Below are 19,171 nucleotides of genomic sequence, written 5' to 3'. Positions count from 1 at the left end.
TAATTGGAAAAATATCTGGAGTTAGTAATGTCCAAACACCACAATTATATCTTATGGAAAGCATAACTTAATTGTTACTTAAATGCTAAGACCTCACCTATCAGGATTTCCTAGATATGGTTAATGTCATTTCCAGACATTGGATAAAACAGGAATTTTTGCTACCTGTGATAAGGGAGTAAAGTTAGGATGTGACAAGCTAAATACTCCTCTGGAGCTTACTATTAAATTATATGAGCACCTCTCAATTTTTAATATATATATTCAGCCCCAGGCTCCTAGTGAAAGGCTCTGTGCCTTACTTGAAAATAAAAATGAAGAAAGAAATGTTCTGCAGGTGTTTTTTATCTTGGGTTTAAAAAGTTTTTCTTATAGATAAGGAACCATGGCACAAAACTTATGAAACTGCTTATCCAAAAAAAAAATGGAGATTTGGAATGGAGCAGAAAAGTGGGTCTGGCTCTCCTTGGACTTGAACTGGTTGTTCTCACGGGCGGGGTTGACCTTTCCATGTGTGCTTTGCAGTACATACATCCCATTAAGAAGTACAATGCAGTGTTGTCTTTCGTCACTTGATCCTGAGTTTGGGAAACCTCAGTTCTGTTTCCCCAGCTGTCACTGGGAGCTGTCACTGGGAGCAGTCAGAACCTTCTGGGTCTAGCTGGATTTTTGTATTCTTTCCTTTTGATGGGAGCATCCAAAACTTGTGGTTCCAGGAGAAACTGCGTGTTTCTTCCATATTCCCTTCCAGCCCTAATCCTTAATGTTTGGTATGAAATTCCCAATGACATGAAGGACCAGCTGACAGAGGGGTTTACATCATAGGCAGGATGTCTCAGATTGGTAGAACTCACAGTTTTTTAATGTTGTCTGTGAATACACTTATCTTTGGGATTGAAGACAAGGCGTAAAATGGTGGTGGGAAATTTAAAACCTGTGGCCAGAGAGCAGGTACAAACATTCCAGGAGTGTTGTAATCACCTCGTGTTGTGTGCAGGTGGGGGTGAAGCGTGTTTGAACATGTGGCTTGTGAAAGGTATTTGGAAATTGGGCTCATCCTTGTCTTAAAGGAAGGGGTGAAACAGCCCCTTCAGTGCTTGGGCTCACCTGTACATGTGCACCAGCTGATTCAGTAAGGCCTTTGAACAGTTGAATTTTCTCCAGTGAGAAAGAAAAACCCCAAGTTTTGTGAATACCGTGTTTGTTTAAGTACTCTGTGGCCAAGGCATCCTCTGGATGAGAAAACTTTCCACTTTCACCTCTGAGCAAAAGGAGGAAGGAAGAGTGTCAAAAAAAAAAAAAACAACCTGCTGTGAAAACCCATCCAGAAGCTTTGCCCTGTTTATGTAAGCTCTTTCCCTTGGGAATTGTGCTGTGGTCTTTCAGCTGCTACACAAAGTATTTCGGACAAATAATCTTCCACGAAACGTTCAGAATTTCATCAGAATTTTCTGTACAGTGGCGGTTTTTTTGCAACCTATTATGGACAACTCACAGGATTCCCCAAGAATCCTGAACGCTGGGAGAGCACACCTGGGAGGTGCAGGAAGCTGTGTTTGGTGACCAGTGTGTTCCCAATCCAGCCTTGTTATGGAATCTCACGCTGTTCCTGCGTTTTGTTTTTCTTAGGCACAGCATTTTCCATTTGTATTTTGGATATGCAGATTAGTAGTGTGGAGCGGTTAGGAAATAGCAGCGTTGGGTAGAGGAGCAGAAGGATTAAATGAAGGGGTTGTTTTGCAGCATTTTTAGGATAAGCAACTTTGTTGGATTGTTTCTGGTCTTGGCCAACTCCACGGACTTACAGGAAAGGCTAAAGTGGCGCTGTGGGGGATGGTGATCTTTCCCCTAACTGTAAATGTTTGCAGTAAAAACAGCTGAGCTGTTCACCAGGGGCTCCCAGTGGAGAGAAGGAAAAAAAATTGGCATTTTTAGGGTGGGTTCTAGTGTGAGCAAATCAGATGAATTGTGCCCTACAAGTGCTTATCAGCTTGGCTGTGTGAGCACTGCTGTGGTCAGCTGGGCTGAGGGCCGAGCTACCAGGAGGTTAAGGAGAACATCCACAGAAACTACTTTGGAGCTATAATGATGTAATTAGAACAAAAAAAATAATAGTTTTGTCCAGTGTTGAGACCCGTTACCACCCAGAGACTTCCCACCACCAGCTGGCTGGGTGTTGGCAGGAGATTTTTGGCAGTGCATGTCTTAAACACACTGGACTTTACTTTGTTTATTTTTCAGGGCTGGAATTCCTTGCTGGAGTGGGGACTGTGGGAGGGGACCAGTGCCTTTGTTTATGCTCACATGTCACTGGAGTAGAGTTCTCTAGCAGAAAGGAGAATGTCTCTGTAGTGTTGCAAGAGTTAGATCCAGAATTTTGCTCTTGATCTTTGGGAAATTTTGTTCTGGGAAAATCCTGTTTGGTCGTGGGATTTCACAGAATTACGGAATGGTTTGGGTTGGGACCTTAAAGATCGTCTGGTTCCAACCCCCTGCCATGGGCAGGGACACCTTCCACTAGACCAAACTGCTCCAAGCCCTGTCCAACCTGGCCTTGAACAATTCCAGGGATGTGGCATTGTGGAAGTATTGCCCAGCTCCTCTGGGAGGCCTGTTCCAGTGTCTCTCTTGGGATGTTTTCCTCTATTCCCAAGAAAAATAAGATCTCCTAAGACAGGCACTAATGAAGCCAATAATGCAGCTATTTGTCCTCATTTTGGTTATGGAGGAGCGGGAGGGGTGCCAGGTATTTATCTTGTTTTGCAGCAGGCGTGCCAGTGCATACAGAGCTTTCCTGCTGGAGCTCTGTGCAGCTTTGGGAGATCAATTCAAATGCAGAGCCTGTTTAGATTTTAGTAATTCACTGAATGTGCTGGGGCTGGGCAGAAGGAGCCAAATGGGCAGGGAGAGGCTCTGCCCAAACTGATAGCGCTCAGCCAAAAGCCTTTAAAATCGCTTGTGCCGTATAGTACAGGGCATAATACTCATTATTCGGGCCAGAAAGGGGTTTTTAAAGTTATCAGGGTAAACAACACACCCGGCTGTGCAGGTGTGACCGTGTCAGGCACCGCTTTGCTCTCAGTGCAGGTTTGCCCCACGCAGCTGGGGGTCCCGGGGGCACACGGGAGGGTTTTCAGTTAGAAATTGTTGTTGCTGTGCCCCTCTTCCCTTCAGTTTGGGTTACCAGGGGGTGGTTGTGTGAACACCTGCTGGCAGAGTCAGTGCAGCCACCTGAACTGGAGAGGGGCAAAGGCTGAGTGGGTGACAGCAGCACAGGGAGCGTGAAGTGGCTGAAGAGGAGCAGTGCTGAGTCCTGCAGGCTCTGTAAGCTGAGAGCTTGTTATTTGTGAGGAGAGGAGAAGGGGCACATCCTCAAGATGGCTTTTTAAGTGCTTGGGTAGGTACAGACTTAATGTGAGTTCGCATTTGTGGGTCCTTGTGCCTGGGATTTCCCATCTAAGCGTAAGTGCAGTAAATGTACTGGATCCATCACGTGGTCTGGGCTCCTCTGTGAGCTCATCAGCTGCTTCTCTCCCCTGAGCAGAACTGGGACCACTGCTGTTACAAGTGCTGGTAATAAGAGAAGGCTCCTACCTCCCGAAGAGATGAAGAGTAAGTGCTCTGCAAGACCTGGCTTTCTTTAGTTCTGAGAACAACAGGCACTGTTAAGATCTCATGCCCCATCCCTGGAAGTGTCCAAGGCCGTGTTGGATGGGGCTTGGAGCAACCTGGGATAGTGGAAGGTGTCCCTGCCCATGGCAGGGGGGTTGGAACTGGATGATCCTTAAGGTATCTTCCAACCCAAGCCATTCTGTGATTCCACAATCTATTTAATGTAGATGGTGGAAGTCTGGCTCTTTTACCCCAAGGAGGAGAAGGATGCAAAACAGTGGGGATAGTATTGCATCACTGCACACTAAATACACTGCTCACCCCTGCCACTGCATCAGTGGTGAAGGAAAAGAGCTTTATTGGGTTTTTGTTGTTGTTGTTGTTGGTTGTTTTGGGGGTTTTTTTTGGGCAGTGACCAGCTGATCTGAAATATTCTGCATAAACAGCTTTGGTAGGTACGTTTGCTGAGAGAGGCTGGGACTTGAGCAAGATGCAAAATTAGAATGATTTCTGTTGCCTCATGCCTGGGTTCTCCCTTAAAATTAACACAAAGGCACATTCCGAAGAAGTAAGCTGGGGAAGAGTTTTAATTCTGTTGATGGGCTCAGGTGCTATTTTTACTTTTTATTAGACTACCTTTGGTAAGGTCAGTGCATGGCCTTTGTGTGGGAATAACAGGAGTGGGAGTTGTAGAACGTATCCACATAATTACATATATCAGTTTTGCCCCAGTAAACAACAAAAAGTTACTGTACTGTTTTTGTTGGGTTTTTTTTCCTGATGCAATTAAGGAAACAGTTTATTTTTAACTTTTCCAAACTTGTAGAGCTGAAGACACTGGTTATTTAACGTAATTATTAGTTACCATACAGCACTCAGTCTTTCCCATGAGTTCTCTGTAAAACAGCAGGTGGGTTGCTTTCAGCACTACAGGATTGTCAGAAGTTAGAGCATGGGCATTAAATCCTGTGCATTCCTTTAGTACAAAGTTTAGGATATTTCAAATAGGTCAAAAGTACTTGACGTCCTGGGTATTTGGAGAAGCAATTAAACGTGTCTGCAGCTGTTCCAACCTGCAGCTGAATTGTCAGCTTGGTCGAGGCATCTGAGTACTTGTTTAAGGCACCAAAGTGCTTTTTTTAAAAAATCCCCTCCTGTTAATAAAATAAAATAAATTAATCTTTCTTATTAGCTGAATTTCTCAACGGGCAATAAACTGTGTCTTTGTTCTAGAAAGGAATTGCTGGAAGTTCATCAAGTTTTCGATGCCCTTTTTTTTTTTTTTTTTTTTCAAAACTGTAGTCACTTTATCATACAAAGCTTGCAGTTTCCTGTATCTTTTGTTTCATTCCTAATCTAGTTTTAGCTTTCTAAATATCAGATTTCCAGGTGGGAATGTGCTGCTTTCAATGGTCTGGGAATGCTGAATGGGTAAAATTATCTTGAGTCCAAAGTACAAGGTCAGAAGAGCTTGGATTGAATATTTTCCAACTTATTTCTTGGGATCAGTTGAAAATACAGTTAATATTAAAAAAAAACCCGAGTTTAAAAGCCAAGGAGAGAGAGGGCTCATGCAGCACCAGTGAGATATTTTAGCAAATTATTAATGAGACTTTACAATGTGCTTCTGTGGGGGTTTTTCCTCACTTCTTTACTTAGTGTGTAACAATAGATGCTCTGTTACAGCTTCAAATTTTTGTCAGAGATACCTGGCAGAGCTTCTGTTCTGCAGGTGACACTTCCATTGAACTGAAAACCTGCAGTGGTTGATACTGTAATTACTTCAGATTTAAAATAGTTACAGAATATATGTAGGTTTTACTGAAAACTTAAGCTGGAGAGAATTTTGATCAATTTAACTGGTGAGGGCGGATGCAACAGCTTGAAGAAAGCAAGCAGCAAACAAAATTACATTTTTTTCTCTCTGCAATAGGCACTTGTGTTACATGTCCATAAATATTGCAAGTATTAAAAAAAATGAATTTATGAAGGGTAGTCCAAGATTGGGTAAAATCTACTCCATTGAAGCTAAAGCTGGAGAAGAAATTATTTTGGCAGCAATTTCTCTAATTTCTTCAGATTGTGTCCCAGCAGATACTCCAATGTAACCTGGACTGCTCCTTGAGAAATCCCTGCAACCAAAGATGCAACAAATAAGTTTATAATCAAAATCTGATGTTTTTATTTTGCTCTGGATTCAAGTAACCTGCTAAGTGATACTTGCTGCATATGGTGCCTGTAAATGGATTTTAAGAGCGTTTTAGTTGTTACTAACAGCTATTACTTTTAAATTATACTAATGACTGAAGCATAGATAATACAGTGATTCAGATAAAGTTTCCTCTTCCAAATGAGTGGGATTCCTCTTTATTCCTTTGTCTCTGGGTTTCATAATGTAGAGAAACTTGGGGAGGGGCAGAGAGGAATGGAGAAAAACAGTAATCATACCAAATAACTAAAGCTCTGTTAAAGTCAATGTCTTTTTAAAGTTAAACCACCTCTATTTTTCTTCCAAAGAAAGAAGGTACCTGTTTCATAGTTAGTCATGCACGTTCTATACTCCATTAAGACAAAATCTTTTCCAGAAATTTTATGATTTAAATGGCTTTGGTTCTGTAAAACATGTTGGCAGAAACACCATTGTTTTACGTGGGTACTTTCACACAGGGTGAAGTTTTTGGGATCTGCAGTGAATATCCACAAAATAGCAGTGGGTTTGGAGAAATAAGTGGGGATTGGAAGTAGGCATCAAAGGAGCTGCAGAGAAAAAGGTGTCCTAGTTTGTTTTTTGCTATTAGGGATGTATTCTTTTGGGGAGCAAACTTTGGATGAGTGATTTCCCTGGCAGGAATTAGAACTGTAGCCTGTCCCAAAATATCCCCAGGGAGTGAATGAAAAATTCATGAGGCGAAATGGAGAAACAAAACTTCTCCTTGCAAAGGAGCACCCTTTAACACATTTTTGCAACGTGAATTTGTTAGAGAAGAGCTGTTCCTAGGAAAGAGAGGAGAAGGCTTGCAAAAATAGACTAATTCTTTGGATTTGATGCCTTACTGAAGTATTTGCTGCAGAAAGTACCATAGAGAATGTTGCTGTCTCTATGGGAACATCTTAGGGCTATATTTAGGAAAATTAAATTAAGCTTATTCTCCTCAGATGATCAAGGCTTTAATTGGAGGTGTGGTGGTTTTTGGTGGGGGGGAGGAAGAGGTGAGAGGAATTTCTTCTACCTTTGGGTTTGGTGAACCACTTGTCTTATACTTTTAGTTCTCTTTTTTTTTTTTGACTTGAAAACTGTCTCCTATGTTTGAGTCAACCTGTGTGTGGCAGGAGGCTGGAAAAAGCTCAGCTTAAATTTCACAGCTTCAGGTTGTGAATTTGGCCATTGGGAGGAAAGAAAACCCTATTAAAACCCTTATAGACATGTGATTATTAAACTGAATGAACTTGATAAGGAAATGAGCTGATTATAGGTCTGGTGTCCAGCAATATCCTTCAGGTTTGGATCTCTCTTTGTCTTGAAAAATTAACGGATTGGGTAAAAGCTGTGCGGCAGGTGAGGAGCTTGGTGTTTTACACACTGTGTGGTGCCTGTGGAGCACAGAAAAAGAGGCTTTTCCAGCTTTTTCATAGTGATTTCGTGGCATAACTTCTTGAGGAAGATGCAGCCTTGGGCTACAGAGCCCCTGTGTGTGTCAGTCTGTCTGTCCATTCATACCATGGGTGATAAGAAAACACACTCTCCCAAAAGTGTGTTTTTCTTTAGCTTTATCACTCTCTTTCGTTCAATCAGCATTGGTTCAAAGGCTTTCTTTTTTTATGTTATTATTAAACCAACTTTGAATTAAATTAGTGAGTGTGAGTGGACAAACATCCGAGTGCTTGGGCTGTGTGATGGCTCCAGGTGCCGCCTGTTGCCTTTCCTGTGCTGGAGCTGCTCGGGGTTGAGCAAGTTGTTCTTTTCTGCCTTTCCCACCGTGTCCCACGTCAGCACAACCCGAGGCAGAGCCGAGCGGATACTGTACATATTTCTGCTCTGTAAACACTCGCTTGTTTACATTTGCTTCCCTGCCATTCCGACTCGGATCCTCTCCCGCTGCCAGAGGGGATCAGCCGTGACTAACAAGCGCGGAGATCCGGCCATTTTGACCCCGTGTGCTGCTCCTGTTTTCCATTTGTTTGTTTCTCCTTCGCCTTCCCTCCCGAGTATTTAACAAATTATTATTAAATATCTTCCAGAATTTTTTTTTTTTTTTTAAAGAGGCCAGACTTGGAGCAATTCGAAAGAGTCGGGATAGGCAAACATCTGATCTGGTTGCTGTGTGTTGCTTTGTGGTTGAAGACAAAACTTAGGTGCTGAGTAAAACCTGAGTAAAAAAAGAAATAAAGCAACCTCCTTGTTTGCAAATAGGTGTTTTCTGCAGTGCAGAAATCAGTTCTAATTGACTCCTACAGCTTGATCGTAAGCTGCTACTAATATTTGGCACAATTTTCTTCAGGCAAACCCTCTGCCATGCTTGCAGCACCCCGTGGAACCTCAGCACTGCGAATTTTGCAGCTTTAGGCTCCCAGGTCTTTGCTGATCCAGCTTCACCAAACCGTGACGTTACACCAACATTGCAAATGCATCGAATTCTTTCTATCAGCAGAAAAGGCCGGGTTGGATTCACAGGCCACATCTGCTGGTGAACTTTGTGCAGTCTATTTTTTTTTTTTCCCCCCTCTCTCTTTTACTAGAAGAAAGGTTTGTTTGTTGGCGGCTGCTCGGGGCGGGACAGGAATGTAATGCATGCACAGACTGCGCAGTATTTCCTGTTCAACTGCCGCTCCAAACCCCGGCGCTGGGAAAATCTCCAGATCCAGCAGCTCAGCCTTTGCTCAGACAACCAAGAAATGCTGCAAGCTCTTCAGGTTTTTTTTTTTACAGAAAATATAATTTTTAAAGTGGATCTTAATGTTGTGCCACTGCCGTAAATGTATCAGTCTGTGGATGTTGGTTCTGTAATATTTGTAGATGCGGACTGAGGCAAAACATTAAGCTTCCTGAAGCACTGTAGGGACAAGGGAGATGGCTCCATGATGTCACTGCAAGAAGTTATGTTTATTTTGTATCACAATACATCTCCATAGCATTGCCTGCATACTTCAGTTAGCCTGGTTTACCACCCCATTGCAAACCATGGTAATTCTGTGGCACTGGAGCTACTTTTTCGTTACTTGTTGTATTTCATTTTTGCTCTTAAACTAGTTTGAAGCATCGCTTTTGCACTGCGTGAGTTCCACTACAGAAGTAGAATATTTTGGTTCAGCAAAGGCGGAAAAAAAGCTTGGAGTTTGATCACTTCTACCAGCGAGCACCAAACTCCAGTGCTGTGACCTGGCCTTGTGTGTAGTGTGAAAGTGAGATGAGGGGAGTTATTTCTTATATTTTTTTTACCTTTTTTTTTTTCCCCACGGTAGTCCTGGTCCTATGTACATGTTTCAGACTGATGGTCTGCTGATGGAAGGGCGGGGCATGGCTAGTTATTTTATTTACTTTTTGTTTTAAATTTCCTTATTTTTTTTAAGCAGATGTATATTTTGAGAATTTATATCCATAGGCTCCTCTGGAACCCAGTGCTGTGGCTCTTCTTCTTCCAAAAAAAAGCAAATAGTAGGAAAAGATTTGACCGTGAACTGCATATATATGCATATATGTGTGCATATGTACACATTAAAAAATGTTATCTATCCTTGCAGCACCTTTTTTAGGTGTTCAGCAGCTTCTTAGCCCTCTGTAAAAGGGCAGTGAGTGTGCATAAGTCAGCCTTTAAGAGCAGGGCACATCCATCCTGGATGCTCTCCCGTGGGATGGACCAGGTAGATGGATGTGAGGGCAGGACAGGTACTGAACACGGCTTGGATTCTTCTCTAGCTCCAAGGAGAAAGCAAGGCTGGATGGGCACATTCAGCTCCTCTTTAAACACTGTTCAGCTGTTTATGTAGAAGGCAAAGGCACAGCAGCTCCCTGGCTCATGTTGCTTGGAGGAGTTACTGGAGGTGGACATCTCCCAGCTTCTCCTTTGTATTCTCATCCATCTTCTGTCCCAGTGGCAGGCAATACAAGCACAAAAATGAAAGTGCTGTGTGTTAATTGGTTCCTTCCTGGATCACGGGAGACCTGCTTATGAGCCCTTTGGAGAGATACAGATCTACATGTGCTGCTCCTCGAAATGGGAAGTGGTCTCAGTGCAGCCCTGTCAGCTTGTCAGGCACTTGAGCAGGACAGGAGGTGGGGAAAATCTGCGCTGCTTAATTTGAACTTGAAGGTATTTCACTCAGATCGTGGTTCAGCAGGTTAATTGGGTTGTTAAAACAGTATTTAACTTCCCAGCTTCATTAAGAAATGTGGATGCCCCTGAAGCAGCAGATCTGCCTTCAGTACTCGGGCTGAATAAATGCAGGAGTTGGGCTCTGACAGATGCATTTCTCTTAACATGGTCTTTCCCAGTAGCAACCCCTCCTGACTTTTGGAATACTGCAAGAGGTGTTTAAATCATGGCTTATATGAGAAGCTGACACACGTGAAGGTTACACCATCCTATATACGTGTCCAACCAAACCGCAGTGTGCAGACTGAAGTGTAGCAACAGCTTTAAGGTTTTGGAATTTGCCTTCAGATCTGTCAGGTTTTTGTGCTGTTTTGAGCCTTTTCATGGTTTCTTATCCCTCCTTGTCAGTTAAGAGGCTTCTGTGTACAGTTGCTGGTTTTAACATTTACTGGCTACGTTTCATGAAGCCTGACAGTCTGAACAGAGACAGCAGTGCTGAGTTCCCAGTCTTCTCTTAAAAAAGTGACTTTGGAGTTTCACTGTTTTTGATCCTTAAAATATGAGCATCCAATAACCAGTGACAGGTATTTAATGGACCCATATTTGAGGACTGTAATAAATAATTTATGTAGGGCAAAAGAAGGTTTTTTTAGCTTTAGGCTGCTGCAACAGAAATGTTTTCGAAGCGTTGTTTAGGCAGAAGTGTTTTTTATTTTGCACATCTTTAGCTGTCTTAACATCCATCCTGATGAGTTTTGTCCTTTTGTCCTAGGTACTGTGTGAAATTGTGTTTTTATAGGACTTTTGGAGGCATGGAAAGCAAACTGTAGTGTTCTGCTACCCACTAGGTAACTTCAATTTGAATGGGATAAGCTGTTCTTGTGTAACAATTTCATCTTAGTGCAAAGGTGCAGTTTCTGAGCTTATTTTCCAAAACATCATGGCATGGGTTAATGAGGACAGTGTTCCATTTTTCCTAAAATTCCCTAAAATAAATCATATTGACATTTTTTGAGATTCAAGTGCAGTGACCTAAAGAAATTATCTCAGAGATAAAAGCAAGTTACTTGCTTATTTTTCCCCCATATCCTTACCTGTCTTACATATTTAAGCTTTTTTTCTTGCCTGTAACTATGTGATCAGCTCCATCCAGAGCAAACTACTAATGCAGTGCCTGTGAAAGTGGTTGGTGGAGAGGGAGAGTTAAATGGTTTGGAAAGATTTTTATTTCACTAAACTAGTCTGAGATCCTTCCCTTCAAAGTAATAATTTCAGTGGAAAACCCAAAACCTTACGTTTATTTAATTATTCTGTTGGAGGGAAAAAGGTTGCCAGCTTCAGTTGAAATTAAGATAATTCTGGGATATATCATGCTGAATTTAAGCAGAGCAACTTGCCTGGGCTGTACATGTTTGCAGGTTAAACCAGTTGTGGGTGGTTGTTTCAGGTATGTGACAGGGCTGTCCTTTGTGTATTTTCTGCAAAGTTTATGAGGGAGATTGAACCTTTCAATAATAAACCACAGGTGGCATTTAAAACAAAACCAAAGTTATATGGGCATCACATGCACATTTGGCACGAAATATTGTAAAACAATTTTTATCCTGCCCAGTACATCACAAAAAGAAGAGCTGTATAAGCGAGTTAATGGTTTTCTACTTAACTGCTTCTGTCTTGAGGCATGTAGGATATAAAATTTTACTTCTGTAACAAGATCAGATACGACCTCTTAAGAAGTTTGAGAAATTAGGCATTTCTAATCATGTATAGATTTCAAAACTGGTTCCTTTGAAGAAAGGCTTTGTTTAATATCACTTGATTCTGACTGGGGTCTTTCCATCCTGTGCTATAAACAAACTTCTTAGCAGAGAGCTCGTCCCGCCCAGATGTTCGTTTTATTGCATTTAGCGAGTTCATCTGTAAGCGGAAAATCTCTTCATTACCCAGCTTATATTATTTGGGAGAACTGGATATTGCATTCATTTAATTAGGAAAAACCCAGCGGTAATTAGCTCACTCCTGGCTGCAGAGGGATGGGCTGGAGCCTTCTAGTTATCCCATAGTGGCTTCCTGCAGCAGCGAGGGGTTGGTTGTACGAGGCTGCACAACTACCTGGTGTAGAAATTTCACACCCCTACAGCAAAATGTGATGGGAGAAGCCCTGAACCAAACTTTTTTGGTTTGAGGGAAAATCTTTTCCTTTGCTGTGTGGCTTGTGCTGCTGCTGGAACTGTCCTGGTGGGAGAGGAGCAGCACAACCCTTGTGCCTCCCAAGGATGGTCTGTGTGAAGGGAGGTTGGAGGAGATGCTGTAGATGACTTCTGGTGTTAATTTCTATTATAACATTTGCCTGTAATATTTGGGCTTTGTTGTGGGGTGGTTTTTCTTCCTGTTCTCTTTGTCCAGCCACCCAGTATGGTTCTATACTTCCATCTAAGCTTACGTGGTACAGTAGTTTATTTTAAAACTTACCTTTATCTTTCCTTGAGCCCCTCCCCAGGCTTAGTGGGTTTATTAGGACTTGCCAGAAGACCTTGATAAGCACAGTTCTGTGGACCAGCTTTGGATTCCAGAAGATTCCAGGCAATTCAGGAATTAACATACAAGCGGTGGGTAGCACATGGGTTATGATCAGTGAGTCTTGTCCTTAGAAATGACATCTGGAAATTATAGGTGAGACCCTATACTTCTAAATTAGGGGAAATCTGTACCAGAGGGACTTCCCTTCTGAACAGGAAGAACTGTGCTCTTTTTTCTGACTCTGGCTACCTTTTCCAAGGTAACCTTTTCCAAATTCAGATAATTTGACAAAGTGCTCCACTGAGGGCTCTTGCAGACCTCCATGAGATCCCTGGGGCAGCAGTTACACAGGGATCTGTGCAGTCTGCTCTTCAGCGTGGCCTTAAACCATATGGAAAAGGAAATAAGGTGACAAAATTTGTAAGGGAAAGACTTGAGTGTTTGTGCATCTTTGTAGATGTGTGTGCATATATGTGCACCTGTATATACACCTAAAACCTAACTGAAGAATTGTAGGAAGGCAGCCTGATTCTGAATGACTGGCCTTTAAAATAGCAGATGGAATTAAGTGTAGATACATGTGACATTTTCTGCATGGGAAGACATAAGAATTCTTGATTTACATTTGCAGTGATGCCTGAAATATCTGCTAATGAAGAGATTTTGGTGTTATAATCAGATCTGAAAAATCACATTATCCCAGCGCTCACTTGTTGTAAAACTCAAATAAGATATTAGGAAAGATTAGGAAAGTAAGAGAACAAAGTATTGTGTGGGTGTATAAATTCATGGTGCTCTCCTTTCATCCTTGATATTGTGTGTGTTCTAGTTCCTCCTGCTCAAAAATGTGAATTAGAGACTGTAGAAACATGGAGGGTCAGAGTTACGAAGCAGCTGAACTCTTGGCAGAGCTGTGGACTTTCCTGCCATGGGATGCTTTGGGCACTAAAAGTCAGTGTGGGTTCAAAATGTGATGGGACAAAGCCATGAAAGTGGAATTTGCTGAGAACTGCTCCAGAAATTGAAGTTGCAACTTCCAAAAGATGGACAGGGGGGAAATTCCATGTGCTGGATGCCACTCACACTTGGAGTTTAGCTAATTCAGTTTACCCTTCCAGTGTCATTACTACCTGATCTTATCTATAAGCTTTTAAGGAGTGCCAGGTTTTGTCCTCTGAAGTTTTGCCTTTTTAAAAATGTACTGGCATCCAGAATGCCCAAATTTATGGTAGTGATTCAATATTAATGCTTCTTTTCACCTTTGTAGTTGTTATATTTGCGCTGTCGCTGCTTTAAGAAAAGCAAATCCAGCAAACAGCACAGGGATTGCAGGTGGTTCAGTGTAACTAAGGAAGGGGAAGATATTTTCCATGATGCACAACACTGTCATAGTTGCTAAAAATGAAATATGGTGCAAATTTTTTCTACTTCTGATAATACCCCTGTGTGTTAATACAGCACGGCACGTAAGTCCACTTGAGATCTTCAGTTCCTTACTGCATCCAAAATTATCATTTATTAAATCACAGTAAAGCCTCTATAATACATTATTTTTAAAGAATATCCCTTTAAAATAACATCTGAATTAGTGGAAAGACCTATTTAAAACACCACTGTGTTATGAATGGCAAAATTGTCAAGACTAAAACCAACATGAAGGATTATTTTTCCTAGAACAAATATTTCAGTAAGTGAAAGGGAGTGGCCAGATTTCAAATGTGTGATTTGATCCAAGTGTTCTTAGAAGGTTTGGACCAATCAGTATTTCTCTTGTCTGAGATTTTTGAATGTTTATTTAGACAATTTGCTGTTTACTACCTCTTTCTGTGGTAAGTAGAGAAGATACAGTTTAGTTCTGAAAGGGTCGTGGTGTTCCCATTGATCTGCTGCAAGTTAAAAGTTTAAACATGCTGCTGTGATTCATACCTGCATTCAAATGGCATCATTTGCCCTCATATTCTTAAATAGAGGCTGGAAACAATATAAAAATTATGAGGAAGGTTTCTGTGGCAGTAGCTGTAGGGAACAGGACACACAGCATTGTCCTTCCCGTTCTAATTTCAGCATATTTCAATTTTTAATGTCGGAAAGGAGTTCTCCTTGCCTGGATTATATTGCAACAAACTTGCTTGTGCTTGCAATACCAGTTTTCTTGCTGTTTTAAAAAAGTCCTTCCCAACTGCCCGGGCATCCTTTGGGGATTTCTGAACTCATGTTGCTGCAAACAGAATGTGACAATCTGAGAATGAGTCTTTTACTGTAACTTGTACCAGCAGTGACTAGAGTTGTGTGTGTGTTTTCTGTTTGACTGGAGTATTGATAAGCAGTGCTAGACTGGTTTCAGTTTACAAATGCCTTTTAAAGTAATGAAACACCTTCCTTAAGCTCATGGACATGCACAAATCTGTGCACAATTCTGACTTTATTCTCTTATCTGAGCACTTTTTAAATGGTGCGAGTTTTTATAGACTTTTAGTTTTTGATACTGGTACACTTTCCTCTTAATAGCAGTTAGTAACTGAACCTGAGCATTGCTCACTGCAGAATCCTGAAATAGTTTGGGTTGGAAGGGATATTAAAGACAATTCAGTTCCAATCCCCTGCCATGGGCAGGGACACCTTCCACTAGCCCAGGTTGCTCCAAGCCCCGTCCAGCCTGGCCTTGGACACTTCCAGGGATGGGGCAGCCACAACTTCTCTGGGCAACCTGTGCCAGGGCCTCACCACCCTCACAGGGAAGAATTTCTTCCTAATATCTAATCTAAAACTCTCATTTTTCAATTTAAAATGGTTCCCCCTTGTCCTGTTGCTCTCTGTCTGTGTAAAAAGTTGCTCTCCTTTTCTTTGTAAGCCCCCTTTACATACTGAAAGGCCACAGATACAGACTGTATGGAGATCAGAAAATCATTGTTGGACTTGTTGGACACCTTGCAACTGCTTTTAGAGGTGGAAGTCTGCATGTCTAACTTATGCTGGGCCTACAAAATCAGAAGATTTAGTTTCTCTTTTCAGAGGGTACTTGGAAGGTCACTCAGAATCTGTTCTATGTGGCTTTCTTGTCAGAGCACTCGTGTGAACCTGCACACCTTCAGAGCATGATGGAATCCATCCCTCAGGTTTTCCAGGGAGATCAGTTCCATTCCACACACAGCTCCTTCTTCCACTGAAATTTTCTTTATGTATTAATAATTGTGTTATTTGTGTTGATATATTTGTACATTCAGGTAGATGTGGCAGTCCTCTAATAATCTGAGAGGGGAGGAAAGATGGGGAATTGTATATTGATGTGTGTGATGGGACTCACTGAGAATTCCACTCACCCTCTAACTTTGGAATGGGGGAGTGTTTGGTTTTCTACCCAGCACAGGAAACAAATACTTCTAGATAGGTAATACCTCGAAGTATAACAACAGATCATTAAAATATTTGGTCGTCAAATCAAATATTACTTAAAATACTCTAAAACTTTTTTCAACTCTTCTGTATTACTCCATTTTATTTTTGTGTGCATTCAAGATTTAATTCTCACGAATTTGAATCTGAGGGGAATCCCCAGGTGTCCTACGTGCATTTCTTTCCTCCAAACTGCTTTTTATCTACAGTTTTCAGTCTTTAAAAATGTTACACTTGCTTTCAGTGATCTGTATGTAATTTTTTTACCAAGCTAGTATTTTTTTTCAGTCCTGGTGGACCAATAAACAAGTTGAAAAGCAAGGCCAAGGCTCCTGTTTATTTAGTAACACCCTCTGCAACCTTGTTCCTGCAGCCAGTGGTGCAGCTCCCAGCACTGCCTCTGTGTTGTGTCTTTTTGTCCTCCAGCAGTGCTGTCAAACAGTAACAGAGGAAACTCAGAAACATCTCAGAGCTTTTCCTGACCCTTGCAGAAGTTTTAAATGTTCCACACATGATGCTGTATTCGGATGGAAACTATGCCCGGCGTTTAGTGGTTTTCTTTTGGTTTAGATATTCTGCTTCCTCAGTCCAGAGGCACATTTTAGCAGCAAGTTATTGTGTGTATTTACATTATTTGCTTTGGATATTACTTGGAAAACTCCCAGTGTACTGTCTCAGTATGATTGTAGTGGGCTGACATCACCATGTGAGTCTAACAGGGGAAAAATGTGTTGATTTGGAAGTGGGTCTCAGCATGATGGAGAATCTCTGTAGGATTATCTTGCTGAAGACTTCTGAGTATAATACCTATACATCTTAAAAATGCACTTGTTGTGGTCTGGAAAACCAGGTCTGTATACATGAATTTATTTTTCTGCTGTGTATTTTTTTTTTCTCTAGTGTCCCAATGTAATATCAGCTTGAAGAAGCAGAGGAGTCGAAGTATCTTTAGCACCTTATTCTGCTGCTTTCGTGACTACAATGTCGAACCACCATCTACCAATAGCACCAGTGCTCTGCCTCCTTTGGTGGAGGAGAATGGAGGACTTCAGAAGGTCAGGATTTTATCTTATTTTGCTGTCATACGGGTCTTTTGTAGCCAAGGTTTAACTCTGCTCCCAAAGGTTTGTCTTAACCTGAGGGAAACCTGTTAAGATTTAGAGAAAAAATTACTGTCTTGATGGTGAATTGCTAATACTTTCTGTTCAGCTGCAGTTTAAAAGCAGTATTTCCATAGACAGTGTTGGCAGTATTAATTTTATAAGCAAACAACATTTAAAACCTGACTTTTAAGACACTACAAGAAAGTAGACTTCTCATAAAATTTCAGCTGCTGAGTTGTCTCTGGCTTTGGTTCCCTTTCCTGATTACAGGAAGGTTAAAATGTGTCCACTGGAGCGTAGTGGAACCTTTTAAATATCACTTAAAAAGGAGTTTAGTGACAAAAAAAACCAAATCAACAAGAGGGAGAACCATTATTTGGACCTTTTTCCCTAAGCAGTTCACTTCTGTTTAATACATGCTGAATCCAGAATTATCAGCTTTTGACCATTTTTCCGTATTATTAAGCTTTGTTTACCTAATAAATCAACTGATAGAAATTTCAGCACTTCAAAGCATTTTGTGTAACAGCAAAATGTTACTTTGATTGAATTCTAGTAATTACATTGCTTTGCCATATTCATAGAATCACATAATGATTCTGTATGTTCTTTTTAATTCTGATAACACTGAGAGCGTTTGTCTTATGAACTGAAGAATTTCAGTTCAATATGGCAAACACAGGAGTGCCATCTTTTCCATACAGTTTTCCAGGGCTTTGAAATTGGAGATATAGGTGTATCCATGGTGGGGAATAATAGCAGAAATGGAAATCACAGAATCACCCTCCTGCTTTTCACCTAATTTTTCATGTCTGATGCAGCGGATTCCTTACCCACCTTTGTCCAGTCCATTTTATCCTGGCTTGGATTTTGCTGGTTATGTTTGAATTCTGAAAAGCTCAGGAGAAAGAGCAGAGGAACTGCTTGGTGAAAGCAGATTAAAGTGATGGAGACTGAGAGTATGTGTGGAGGTGAAGTCTGAACTGGAGCAGTTCATGCTGAAACTGCTCAAGCAGAGGTGAAGTGCCCTGAGAATTCTGCCAAGAGGAGGAATTGTACATGTATTTTTAGACTTACTCTGCTATCCAAGGTACATTCTGACTGAAATGAGGGAAATCCAGCCTGGATGTGCTGAAGGGAAAGCTGAGTAGTGTGTAGCATGTGCACACACATTCATCTGAGAAACAAAAGGAGTGGGAAACTAATAAAATTTCCCTTTCCGCTGTACTGGGGAATGGAAAGTAGGCTGAAGTGAGACTACTGGCAAAACTACAGCTGAGAGAGAATGGGAGTTCATTAGAAAGAAAAACATAAAACAAAGTTTATTTTTGCTACAGAAAACATGAGTAAAAATGGTCTGGAGTCGGTAGTTTCCAGATTGTATTTTCTAAAACACTTAATTATTTTCTAAATAAATCTTAGGCCTTGAGTGAGTGATTGGCTCATGTGTTCACAGAAGTTTCCATCTCCACTCTGCTGCCTCAGTGAGCAGTTTTGGAGCTGTGCAACACTTGTACACAAGACCAAGACACAAATCACAGCATTCGTAGAATTAACAGATTAAAACTTGAGTGAAAAACTTCAAGGAGTATGTGGAAGAGAAGCATTCATAGAAGTGCCAAGTTAAAACTTAAAAGAGTTAAAAAATTGAAGGAACATGTTGAAGAGAGTTCAAACTTTTGTTGAAGAAATACTGAAACCTTTGTAGAAGAAATCAAGTACAGCTGAACTTTTAGGTGGTTCTTCAGTGTAAAATAAGTCTGTGACATGGCTATTTTAAATGCAGTATTAAAGACTAATAAGCTTTGTATATGTTTTTATGTGCTGTTTTTATTGAGTACTAACACAGTGTAAATAAGAAATTCTTTAAAGAAAGAAAAAGAGCATTGAAGACTTGGGTATGTTTGAATATTGTTACCCTGTCAGGGTGGTGCTTTTTGCCAGGAGAGCTGTTTTAGAACTGTGCAGGCTGCTTGAATTCGATGGAGTTACACTGAGCATCTTGTCTAGATTCAGAAATTATAAGTAATGGGGGAAAGTACATGCAACAGTGGTCTTTGGATTCCAGATTGGTGAAATTAAGTGTCCAGGAATGACCAAATTACCTGTTTCAGGAAAAAAAGTAAAGGTTGACAACACATTGCTTAAACCCCTCTGCTGTTAAATTAAAGCTCTTTGTTGCATTATTCTTATTGCCAGGTTAGAATTCTGTTGAACTGCTGCTCAAATGAT

The 19,171-nt window shown here is 41.1% G+C and overlaps 1 protein-coding gene across 4 annotated transcripts in view; it reads left to right on the top strand.

Moving 5' to 3' along the window:
- CTDSPL (CTD small phosphatase like) overlaps window positions 1-19,171 on the top strand; it is a 77,647-nt gene that overhangs the window by 30,042 nt on the left and 28,434 nt on the right. For all 4 annotated transcript variants that reach the window (XM_051768413.1, XM_051768416.1, XM_051768415.1 and 1 more), the window contains exon 2: window positions 16,737-16,891. In XM_051768413.1, the coding sequence (XP_051624373.1) occupies window positions 16,737-16,891 (155 nt within the window). The remainder of the gene's footprint in view (window positions 1-16,736; window positions 16,892-19,171) is intronic.

Source organism: Manacus candei, unplaced genomic scaffold (genome assembly GCF_025592945.1).
Source record: "Manacus candei isolate 608988 ecotype Guabito, Panama unplaced genomic scaffold, ASM2559294v1 h1tg000094l, whole genome shotgun sequence".
In the NCBI taxonomy this organism is placed as follows: Eukaryota; Metazoa; Chordata; class Aves; order Passeriformes; family Pipridae; genus Manacus; species Manacus candei.
The sequence above is the reverse complement of the archived record's forward strand: the minus strand, read 5'-3'. Positions and strand labels throughout refer to the sequence as shown.